At 37.4% G+C, this 13,108-nt stretch overlaps 1 protein-coding gene across 1 annotated transcript in view; it reads right to left on the bottom strand.

Annotated features, from left to right (window-relative positions):
- The window catches only part of ghra (growth hormone receptor a), a 38,250-nt gene that overhangs the window by 12,448 nt on the left and 12,694 nt on the right, over positions 1-13,108 (bottom strand). Inside the window, exon 2 of the mRNA XM_048209583.1 lies at positions 12,433-12,542. Coding sequence (XP_048065540.1) covers positions 12,433-12,526 — 94 coding nt within the window. The 5' untranslated portion in view covers positions 12,527-12,542. The remainder of the gene's footprint in view (positions 1-12,432; positions 12,543-13,108) is intronic.

The raw sequence follows: 13,108 nt of genomic DNA, 5'->3' as shown, positions 1-13,108 counted from the left end.
CTTTTCCGGTGTGCAGCGCAGAGAACGGGTAAAGATGGATGCGGAGCAAACGGTCACTGAACTGGTGGCAAGAAAAAACGCTACATCTGTTATATGGCGATATTTTGGCTATAAGATTATAAACCCAGATTAGTAGTGGTTGAAGAGGAAAGAGGATTTAATTCGGTATCGCACGCAGCGCTGTTATGCATGACGCACATACATACAAGGCTCGCGAGCACAGAGAGAGAGAGAGTTATAGCTCGCGAACTCCAAATTGATTTCTCTTTCGCGTCCTCAATGCACTTGGATGGTCACATACACGCATTATGTCAGTCAAAATACCCCTCTCAGCAAGTATTCATGTGAACACATTCAGTTATGTCTTAATTGAACGAGGTGAGAATTCGGATGTATATCTGTCCGATGTGTGCGTGCATGTCTTACTCTTAAAGTGACAGCAACCTATAAATACCTGCTGTTGTCTGTCATGTAAATCAAACAACAAAACACAGCTTTAACAAAGATTAATCTATATTAAATTTATACAATGAACAGTGTCATTTTACATTTAATTATTACATTTCTGTGCATGAAAATTAATACTACAGTTAGACCTTATACTTTATTTGTAACTTTATGTAGTATTTATCTATGCTTGTTGTAATTGGTGTACAGTATTTGTTCTTTTTACAGTCTGTTCACTTGCCTTTAATAATGTATTATTTAGGCTAGCAGTTTATGCTATGATATCAGAATAGTTTAAGTGGGCTTTTTTTTTTTTTTGTGCTGATCCGAAAAATGATCCGATCTGTGACGTCATAACCGTGATGTGATCCGAACCATGAGTTTTGTGATCCGTTGAACCACTACAGATTAGTAAAGAAACAAATATCTTAAATGGGATTATAACAAGTTTGCAGTAATACAAAGATGTTATTTAATTTCATAAAAATATTTTAATTTGAAAACGCTGTGCATTTGTTTGCTGTTGTTGCTAGTTTGAGTTGAGAAATACACATTTCAGCATTATCAGTAATCTGTGTGTGTATTTTCATAGAGAACCAAGCAAGATGACTCATGATACTATTTGTTTATTATATCGCTATCGCAAATCGCAATCGCAATATTGACCTCAATAATCGCAATATGACATTTTCCCCAAATCGTGCAGCCCTAGTCTAAAGTAGGGTGACTGAGTGACTGCCCGTCCCGCATTTTGCGGGACAGTCCCGAAATTAGGAGCTTTGTCCCGCAAGACTTAAGTAGTGTCCCGCGTTTCATTTATGTCTGTAATTTTTTTCATCCCTGAAATTACAATACCACAGTAAGACATATAATAAAAACTGTGAGCATTTAAAAATCTATTTGTGCAGCCGTCATATTCTAGCTGTGAAAATAACCAACCAGCGCAATCATAGAGAGAGGTTTTCCCGCTGATGACAACTGAGTGGACAGCGCAAAGAGCAGGCCTCAAAGTCAGTAAACACAACTACACCAGAAAGGATTTCATCTTCCATACTGGATAAGAACTCAAGAGCTGCTCAAAGCTGCCCAAATCGATTAAAGCATGTAATCATCCATCCTGATGTTAAATATTTCCAACGAACGGTGGCGATCAAGCGCCACACACGGAAATGGTCGAGCACCTACAGAAAAACGAGATATTCTCCATTTGTTTTAACCAATACAAAATTGCGAAATTCAGACATGAATTCTCACGTTAATATTTCATTTAATGCGGGTTCTATGGCGTTGTTATATTGAAAAATGTCGAGAGCGCATCAAATGCGCGAGCAATCTCTCCACTCACAGGCGGATTCCCTTGCACAAAACTGGACGCGCGCGCGCTCGCGCTCTCGTTCAGATATCACATTTCCGCGCTCAAACTTTTGTCCTCCTGCATGTGCAGCCGTGAATCTAGAATTGTCTTCTCTCCAGGATTTAATGTTGCCATAAGCGCAACATTATAGTGTGGGCACCCACCGGCAGAAACATTAATCGGCGCATATGCCAAGTTTGCCAACACAATGTAAATCAATATTTACACAGTGTAATGTAAATTTATCTGTCTCATGTGTCCCGCCAAATCACATCTACTGTCCTGCAACAGATCAATAGTCAGGTGGTCACCCTAGTCTAAAGTCACAATGAATACTTTTCCTCTTTTATTTACAATTTCCTCGCTCGCTGCTGCAATCATTTTCTGTTTATCAGTCGCCGGTTACTGAAGAGGAGTCCAGCACGAGACAATGATATGGCGCAACCAAAATTGATACTGTTACATGATTGGCTGTTAGCGTGTCACTCCTTACGTTTCTAGGTTACCAGGGAGCGAGTGCCTTCCGACGAAGAATAAAGAATATCGAACGTTTTATCGAACACATTTTTTATTGATATCGATCGCATGTCTATCGCGATACATATCGTTATCGTTTTATAGCCCAGCCCTACTTACATTAAATAAAAAACCCTTACAAATTGAAGGGCAATTTTTAGTCACATCTCTTATGATTGTATTCTTATGAAAGAATTCAACCAGAACATTTCAAACATAGAACCTTAGAGAAAATGTGTATATATAACAAATATTTAATCAAGATGTAGCATATACATACATTATCATTCAAAAGATTTTTTGTAAGAAATTAACACTTTTATTCAGCAATGTATATCTTAGTATAATGTATTTAAATACAGTATAGATAGATAGATCACTTGGACACCTCAAGCAATGTGGAAACATCACAAAGTGGGTAAATAAAAAACCTGGCCTCTGTGAGAAAAACAGCATGTCATATGTTCCATTAGCATATGATGCTTTAACAGACAGTGATTCCGAGCCTTTATCATGGTGAAAACAAACATTAGGATAATCATCAGATGATCAGAACCAGAATGAGCTTTATTGCCATCCATGTACCATTCACAGAAAGCTTTTTTATTTGTTTTTTTATTTGTTCGACAGTAATTTGTTCTGGAGGCATTTTGACCAGTATATTTTACAACTTAATTAGAACTAAATAATGAATAAGCAAACAAACAGCAATGGCTTAACATAAATCCAGAGCTCATGATTGTCCTCACTCATTTGGGAAAAATGTAAAATAAGATCAAACATCCCATGTGCTGCTTCTTTTACATTCATTTGCTTCAGAAGCCTGAATTATGAAAGAACATAATTCATTTCATTTGAATGAAATGGTTGTGATTGGATAATTCATTACGTCAGTGGGCTGTTAATGGGTAAAGAGCTACACAGATTGCTCATCATTTGAAACACTATTAGGTTAAAAGCATAACTTTTTGCTTTAGGTATTCAATTTACATTTTTGAGTTGAAGTAAAGGGTGAAGTAAAAACAAGCCTATGTTTTCACATTGCTGTTGCTGCCAGAAACACTTAAAATATATTTTTGACTTATTTTTCTGACCTAAGCTACAAAGGGGTCAGCTTGGTTAATAAACAAGCCAAGTAATGAGCACAAAATATGACAGCAGTGATTATATAATTTTCATTCTCTCTGGCCCTCAAAACTAATTACCAATCACCCGCACACACACACAGAGGCTAATGAGCACATATTTGAAAAGCCTGTGACCCACGGCATAACCACATCTGAAGTGGTTCAATATTTTAAATAAACACAATTAAAATAAATCAATTAAATTTCAAGAGAGCAAGAAGTACAGTAGCAACAACTCCAAGTAAAAAACCTTTATGCAAACTTGCTAACATTAAAAATACAAAATGATAAGCCACCCAACATGTAGAAATTGGAATTAAAATTGGGTTTAGGTCCAGTATTAGAGTCATGATTTTCCTATGTCGGTACAATCCGATGGGGCCAGACTTTTCCTCGGAAACCATGCAAAGGAAGTGCTTTCCAAATTATGCCTGATTAAAGTCCCAAGGGAAGAAAGTCTCTTAGAAAGATCTATTCCTTCAGGGTCATCTGTTGACCATTTCAATGCTCTAAAACTACAGACACAGACAGTGATTCTTTCAGGTAAATCATAATACACTGTAATACATAGCCTACAGTACTGTACATGTGAGACATTAAAATACATTTATCAAATCTGTGGTGACTACTGAAAACAAAGAAACTCACTTAATACTATAATATATTGGGTTATACAATACAGGATAGGAATACAATACAGGATGTTTCAAGTTTTTTGGGTGCTGGCAAATATATATATGAATCATCTTAAAGGAGAATCAGATATTAGTTTATACCCTCAAATATCAACTGAATGATTTTGGCTGTGGCACCCCTCAAATTTCACGTATAGACCCAAGAAAAACAGGTGAGGGACAGTCAGACATTACGAAAAAACTTTTGTGTTCACAAGCCAAGTGTGCAGTAGGTGTTTCCAGCACTGTGCTGAGCATAAGAATTTGTGTCATTGGCTGGGTCAGACTGCCATCGGTCTTACAGACCAGCACATAAAAATACTCACTGACAGTCCAGCATGTGCACCACCTGCTGCTCTTTGTCCTTTAAAAAAGCATTATGCTGAATGGGGGGCAAGGAGGAAGGGCAGTGGTGGTGGAGAAAAGAGAGACAATTCTGATAAAGCAATAGTTCACCCCAAATTGAAAATTGTATTGTTTATGCATTATTTTTTATATACATATACACATACATACATATCATTATTATTTCTGTGATTTCTTCTGAGCAGTGAGTGATTCTCTCTTTCTTTTGTTCTTTGATTAACATTAATGACACAGACTGCAGCGGGTATTTTAGGCTGCTGTCACTTTAAAACTGATTTTCTCACAACTCTTTATAAAAGAGGCTTTCTGTGTGCATGTCTATGTCAGAGAGAGACGCTTCACAGACAGAGTGCCTGTACCGAATTGTACGGAGCCCCGCACATGTGCGCACAATTTACTAATTTGTTCCCTTGATTTAAAATAGCGCACACAATTTACTATTTCAGTGCTTCCCACACATAGACTTTACTTGGGCGGGCTGCCCAGGTATAATAACGGCCGCCCAAGTATATTTGGAGACACATTTATTATTTTTATCCTCTTATACTTTTATATCCGCCCAAGATAATGAAACCATCTGGGATCGATTTACTAGTCGTTTCGTACCTGCTCGTCATGTGTGCGTCAGAACTGTTTACTCCCGCTAACATTCCCACGGGCGCTGCATTTTGCAAAGTCACAAGGGGGCGCTGTTGCGTGTTCTACAAGCTCGTGCAACAGCGCTTTAGACTGCTTCAAAGTGATTCTCAATCAATGAAAAGCGCAGATTTATGCCAAGCGATTGCTAATGAACTCAAGTTGATGAATTATTACAAAGTCTACTTCATGGCCTTTATATAAAATGTTTTATATGGTTGTAAGAATCTGAAGGATCAGCCTGCAATAGTACAGACATTTCAAAATAAGAGTCCTGGTGTATTTCGTGCTTGTTTATAATTAAAAGTCACACGCTAAGTTTTTTCTTTTTCTTCTGGGCATTATTGGTATTTTGGTATATTTTATATATTTGAAATAATATTGGTATATTTTATACCATAATAATTTTGCATAATTTACAATGCATAATAATGCATACTATTAGTATGTAATTAAATGTAATAGTATGCTATGTAAAATTAATTTCAATAAATAAAAATACTGTTAAAAATCACACATTATTTGTTTGTCACATGTAGTAGACCATTTTTGTGTTGTGGGTAATAGGAGGATTTTTCACCCGGCTACCACCGCAAGTATATTTCAAACCTGTGGGAAGCACTGTATTGTGTTCCCATGATTTGCTAAATCGTGTGCACAATTTACTAATTCCCTCCCTTGATTTATATAAATCGTGCGCACGTTTTACTAATTCGTTCCCTCGATTTACTAAATTGTGTGCACGATTTACTATTGTGTTTCCTTAATTTGCTAAATCGTGCACACGATTTACTACTATTTCGTTCCCTCGATTTACTAAATCGTGCGCATAATTTACTATTGTGTTCCCTCGATTTGCTAAATCGTGAGCAAGATTTACTAATTCGTTCCCTTGATTTACTAAATCGTGCGCACACATTTACTATTGTTCCCTCGATTTGCTAAATCGTGCACACAATTTACTAATTGTTTCCTCGATTTATATAAATCGTGCGCATGTCATGTGCGCTCCATAGAATTGAGTTCTCTTTTGTCTTATTGCTCTTGAATGCTTTAAAAACACTTGAATGCTGTTAATTGCGTTAAATATTTTTAATGTGTTAAAGTGAAAATAATGAATCTCAAAATTAGTGCGTTAATTTTGATTGCCCTAAAAAAATACAATAAAACAAATAATAAAAATATTAAATTGTAAAAAAAAAATAATAATTACAATAGGTGAAATCTATCTATCTATCTATCTATCTATCTATCTATCGTAGTCTTAATTTACTTAGCTATTGTTGAGTGGTCACTGCAAAACATTCTTGAGGATGAACAAAAAGGTCGAAGGCAGCAGACACTTCCAGCAGAATGTAAACTGGTGTTAAAAATAAGTGCAAACAACACACACACACACACACACACACACACACACACAGTGTACATAAAGGGGGATGAGAAACTCAATACGTTGCAAGTGTTCACTTAACACAAACTCCAGTGCCCAGATATATAGTGGGAAGTACTAGTAGAAACCACATTATATAGAATATAATGGAGGATTTGGGGGATGAAATCCACCACAGGCAAAGGCATCAATGTCCGATAACGACAGATCAGTATCTTTAGCCATTTACTAACATGCAAATGACTGTTATTCCAAATGTAGTGCAAAGCTCCATAAACAAACACCGGCCTCCAATTGCCCTGTATAAGTCCATCATTAGCAGAACTTCACTTTGATGTTCAGGGAACACAAATCCAGACCCTTAGGCTGAATTACAACAGATTTATGTCAAGTGGATCTGCGATAATGACCGTAATCCTCCCTAATACTGTAATAATGAGGCCATTACTTAAGTTAATCTACTAAATCATATCTTTAGAATTTTACCACTTCAATGAATAAATAAATAAAGTACAGCATCACACAATCATATACTTTGACTGACAGAGGATGCTCTTATTAAAGCTCTCGTTAAATTGCTAATTGCTGTTTAACATTTTTTCTAACCCTCAAAATCTATCAACCAAACATTTAACATTTTTCTCTCATATTTCTGCAAACCAATATGCTGAATCTGCAGGCAAGTTTACCACAGAAGGTTTATATATGTCTTCAGATGAAGAGGAATTGTTTTATGGCCACACAATCCTTCTGGAAAAAGTTTCTTGCGAACGGCCCTGTGGTCCTGCTGTCCATCTGGCAACTGGACTCTGTTTTTTTGCACAAAAAGAGCCAACTTCTGCCTTATGTAATGGCAAACTTTGCTGTCCTCTGCTGTTCTACTTTCTCCTCATGTCTCAAAGCGAGCAAGCCCAGCTGTTTCCCTGACTTCGCCCCGCTGTCTAGCGTAAATAAACTTCAGCTCAAAAGGGGCTCCGCCTGCATCTAAAACTCCCTGAGTCACAGCAGTAGACTCTTATGTTGCTCAGCGCTCACAGCGGATCATGCGCCATGTGAGGGTTATGGCAGACAGCACGGCGCAGGGAAAATTAAGGAATCAACATGGCAACATAATCACTAGGCCTTTAAACGCAAAGCCGCATGCTCAACAGAAAACATTGCTTCAGTGGTACGGTGGCTTGCTTCCTTAGTGAACATATTGTTAGTGGAGGAAAAATAGACTGACTTCCAAGAATCTACTCCTGCTTCTGAATGTTTCCTATGTATGCACAGATTGCTCTGAAGTCAAATTTAAGTTACTATTATGCTCTTACTGTGAAATCTAATGGGGTCAATGGTTCTTCAATATTAGGTCTACAGATAAATGATGTAAATATATTAATGATAAGGTAAATGGTAAAGTAATTTATTTATTATTGTGTTTGCATCAATAACCCAAAATAGGTAACAACCATTCATACGCACATGAGAAGTGCATAATGTTTTAAACAGAACAATTAGGCAATAAAACTAAGAAAAAACTAATTTGCAACCATAACAACATAAGTGTCATGGGTGGCTGTGTAGTAAATCCAACAAAGACGAGATGCATGATGCAAAATGAAGATACTTTTAATAAACACCATAAGATCAACATACACAACTATCATTAACGTTAAAGGTCCTCAAAATTTTCAAAAAGTTCATATGTGTTTCAATTTTCATATACGCACAGAAACCTTGCACACTGAGTTCGATAATTAATCCATTGCGAAAAAATTTGCAAAACAATACAAAATGGAGTCTTCAAGCAGTGAGGATGATTTTGTTGTCTCTTCTTAAAAAGAGAAAAAGAAAGAGGAAATACTGGGTCCATCCAATCCTGAGACTGCATAGAGAGGAAGAAGAGTTATCAAGGAGCTGCGGGATTATCCCGAGCAATTCTTTATATTCCGTCTCTTTGTATTCCGCACTTTGTTTGTCATACAGTGCTTGTGCTGCGAAACTTGTCAGACACCATTCTGGATTTTGAAGTTCACTTGTACGGTGACTCTGAACTGTCAAAACACCTCTCAAAATGCTTGATATACAGATGCGAAAAACACAGAAAATTGAACCCGATCCAAATTTTTTTATGATGGACGAAAGGTTTGGAGGCAGTGTGTAAACGTGATTGACACAATGTGAGGTCGTATTTATTTTTTAACATGTGAAAATTTAGGATGAGAATTTCAGAGTCAGTGTGCAAAGACCTTAACACAAGACAATGAATAGAGGAAAACTGAGGGCTTAAATACACAAGGAATGATAATCAACAGAACAAGAAACAGGTGCATAACTAATCAGAAACCATGACAACTAACTATGAACTAGAACTTAGGCAAATGCAGGGAAAATTAAACAAAACATGACAATGAAACTACACAGAACATGATAATGAAATTAACTAAACATGAACGTGACAATACATTTCATTATTATTAATCATAATGATAATTATGAATAAAAAGCTAATAAACACAACAAGCACCTTGAGTCCTTTGGGTTGTCTTATCCAAGAATTTTGCACATCTAAATATTGTAATCACATGACACAATCATTGGGGGATATAAAATCTACCAACAATCATCTAATTTTTCAAGCACAACAAATATGCATGTTGTTAACAGTTGAAATTAACAGTATATATAATTTCAGTATATAGAAATGAGTACTATTGTGAACGCCCCTCTGCTTGGTGCAGAGCAAAGTGAGTTGATTCACGCACATCTGATTTATTAGAGACACATTAGCATACACGCATGACTTTGACAGCATAGGCCTGCAGCGGTGCCAATTCACTCTCTCCACCATAAGACATGCTCACGTCTTTGAATTTCCAGCCAAAACTCAAGAGTCATGCTTGCCAGACCTCCCTCACAAAAAAGTCCACAAATATGGCCCCTGTCCGAAGCCATAACTCAAGACGATTACTGCTGTTCTCAATCAAACCGCAGCCTGTCCTCAGAACACCTCTGAAGAGAGCTTAGTCAAGGCAGACAGCATGGAAATGGACAGATGGACAGTCCATTTAATAGGTTTTCCAGATTTCTGTTCTTAGGATTTTTTTTTTTTTTTTTTTTTTGCAAAAACATATTTTAAATGTTGGGTCATTTGAATGATCAACACCCAGATATTCAATGGCACCACCCATTGAACAGACTTACTTGTGAAAAATACCCTGGACAACAGATTTATGAAGCATAACAAGAACATTTGGCTTAACATGTAATGCTGTACATAAAAAAAATAGTATTTGTACATAGTCTGATGGAAATAAATGTCTTTGATGTCAAAATTAGTTCTAGTACATCTTTGTTAGAAAATCGTGGCATTTAAAACCAGAATGATGCTAAATTGCTAATTCATTTCAGAAGGCAACATGTTGGATTGAATAAAATAGATTATTTTCTCATTGTAAAAATTATTTCTAGCACATCTTTGCTAAAACATCTTGCTAATAATAGCCCTTTCATTAGTTTAAAATATTATAAAAATGAAAGAAATGATCTCCTCGTCACACTTCTCCAATGACCATACACCCAAAGCTCAGGCGATATGGCAATATTTTTGTCCATATTAGTTAAATACCAATTTAATAAACTTTAAAAGAGAATATTTTCAAACATAGAATTAAAAAAACAAACTTTAATCAAAGTGCTAAAGTCTGTGCTCCAACTTGTGTGCAGCTACTGGGTCATTAACCCAAGTCATTCACGGCTCCTGTGAAAGCCTATTACACAAACGTTATTCACCATAACATATCACTGTCTCTGTCTCAATGATAAGCTACCTGCACTGTTGACATCCCAATTGGTTCATCATCCCATAAGCGCCACTGTATCCTGTCCCTGGACTTTGGATGACCACAGTCAATGTGTTTACTTTCAAACAAAACCTATTTATTGAAGGATTGTTTGACTAGACCAAAGTAAAATGTTCTGTGTGCTCAAAGGTGAATAATCTTGACACAGGCCCAATGATTTTCCAATAATGACTTGGCACAGACATCTACAGTTTAATTCTGTGATTGATAAAAGCCCTATTACGACATTTTAACATGTTACATGTACTACAATCATTTATAAAAATAAATAAATCAATAAATATGAATAATATTATCAATAAATATTGTAGTATTTATTCATTTTAGAATTTATTTAAAAATACTAAATAAAAAAAATACTAAATAAATAAATTAACATTATATATTATTATTATATATATATATATATATATATATATATATATATATATATATATATATATATATATGTGTGTGTGTGTGTGTGTGTGTGTCTATATTGCATTATGGTATTAAATTTATTATTTATTAATATTAATTATTTGTTGTTAATTGTATAATTTATTTAATAATTTCTTAAATTATTAATTTACAAAAAAAATAGCAAAAATAATGCACATTTAAAATTTAGCAAAAATAATGCAAATTAACAATCCATGAAGTATTACCTAAATGCAAAGTGTAATGGAGGCAAGCTAATAAACCTGACGCTAGAGACTGCTGCTTTTGGCGTCCTTGTTAGCATACCCGTTTCCGAGATGCTCGGAGCGTGTTGAATAGGACCGGTTACATTTGGTGCCGTGACCCGGATGGGAGTGAGGTTTAGGGGGTTGAGTGTAATGGAGGCAAACTAGTAAAAGCTGTGCATGTAAACCTCACTGCCTTGGCCTAAAGAGGCACGTTAGAAACTACAGCCTTTAGGGTCCTTGTTAGTGTGCCATCTCCCATGCCAGAGACGCCAGTTAGATTCCCACTCCGAGCGTGTTGAATAGAACTGGTTACATTTGGTGCCATGACCCGAATGGGAGTGAGGTATAGGGGGTTGAGTGTAACGGAGGAAAGCTAGTAAGAGCTGTGCATGTAAACCTCACTCCCTTGGCCTAAAGTGGTGTGTTAGAAACTACAGCCTTTAGGGTCCATGTTAGTGTGCCTGTCTCCCATGCCAGAGACGTCAGTTCGATTCCCACTCCGAACGTGTTGAATAGAACCGGTTACATTTGGTGCCGTGACCCGGATGGGAGTGAGGTTTATGGGGGTTGAGTGTAACGGAGGAAAGCTAGTAAGAGCTGTGCATGTAAACCTCACTCCCTTGGCCTAAAGTGGCGTGTTAGAAACTACGGCCTTTAGGGTCCATGTTAGTGTGCTTGTCTCCCATGCCAGAGACGTCAGTTCGATTCCCGCTCCGAACGTGTTGAATAGAACCGGTTACATTTGGTGCCATGACCCGGATGGGAGTGAGGTTTGTGGGGGTTGAGTGTAACTGAGGCAAGCTAGTAAGAGTTGTGCATGTAAACGTCACTCCCTTGACATAAAGAGGCACGCTAGAGACTGCGGCCTTTAGGGTCCTTGTTAGTGTGCCCGTCTCCCATGCCAGAGACGTAAGTTCGATTCCTGCTCGAAGTATGTTGAATAGGACCGTTTACATTTGGTGCCATGACCTGGATGAGAGTGAGGTTTAGGGGGATGAGTGTAATGGAGGCAAGCTAGTAAGAGCTGTGCATGTAAACCTCACTCCCTTAGCCTCAAGAGGCGTGCTAGAGACTGCGGCCTTTAGCGTCCTTTGTTAGTGCTCCTGTCTCCCATGCTAGAGATGCCAGTTCGAATCCCGCTCGGGGCATGTCAAATAGGACCGGATACAAAAGTACATTTTTGCAAATGCTGCAGTAAGCAGTAAGCACAGCTGACAAAGCAGCCAAAGACATTCATCTGATGCATATTTACATAAGCAAACCATTAAAAATAGTGTAGACTGAATGCATGAAGTCATTCTTTGTGAATACCATTCTACCCTGTATAGACTGACCAAGTTGATTACAAATCAGACTACTGTGGTAAAGTGAAATAACGGCTGTTTTTGATGTGCTTGTGAGTGCAGTACCTGTAGTGAACAGCTTGGATCCTCGTGCAGACACCGGTCCGTTTCCACACAGCAAGCCCAGGTAGAGCAGACTGAGAGAGAGAGAGTAAGCCATAGCTTCTGCTGTCTCCCTGTGCGGTAAAGTAAGAAAAGAAAAATCATTATTAGTGGTGCTACCGGATGACACCCCTCTGACAAATACTGAGCTGAAACCCCTAGAGAACCCCAGGGCCATCTTCTCAGCATCTCCAATTCATTTCCCTACTCCTTCACACCAAAGAGCACTGACTGTTAGCGCCATTAATTCTTAGCTAGTCTGTGTGAAACCCTATACGAGGAAACCAGACAATTAACAACCAGACACAACCTCTGCAACACTCAGCACTTCCAGCCATACGTGGGTTTGTCATTATCTGTAGGTTACCAGGGGTCTTTTAAGCATGCAGGCTGTGCGGGGGATGTTTTCACAAGCTAATACTCCACATTTAGTTAAAACTAGAATTTCCATTATAAAATTATGCTAGTGAGACAGAAAACCTTTCAAAATGTCAAACGTTCATGCTATCTCGGCTAAAGGTCCTGGTGAAACATATGGAATAAAGCATAACAAATTTAAACCGGCTTCAACTTATATTAGTGCAAGATGTGAGACAGAATTACTGTTGACAAGTTGCCATCGTTCATTTTGTGATCTATG

Source organism: Megalobrama amblycephala, linkage group LG12, assembly GCF_018812025.1.
Source record: "Megalobrama amblycephala isolate DHTTF-2021 linkage group LG12, ASM1881202v1, whole genome shotgun sequence".
Classification (NCBI taxonomy): Eukaryota; Metazoa; Chordata; class Actinopteri; order Cypriniformes; family Xenocyprididae; genus Megalobrama; species Megalobrama amblycephala.
The sequence above is the reverse complement of the archived record's forward strand: the minus strand, read 5'-3'. Positions and strand labels throughout refer to the sequence as shown.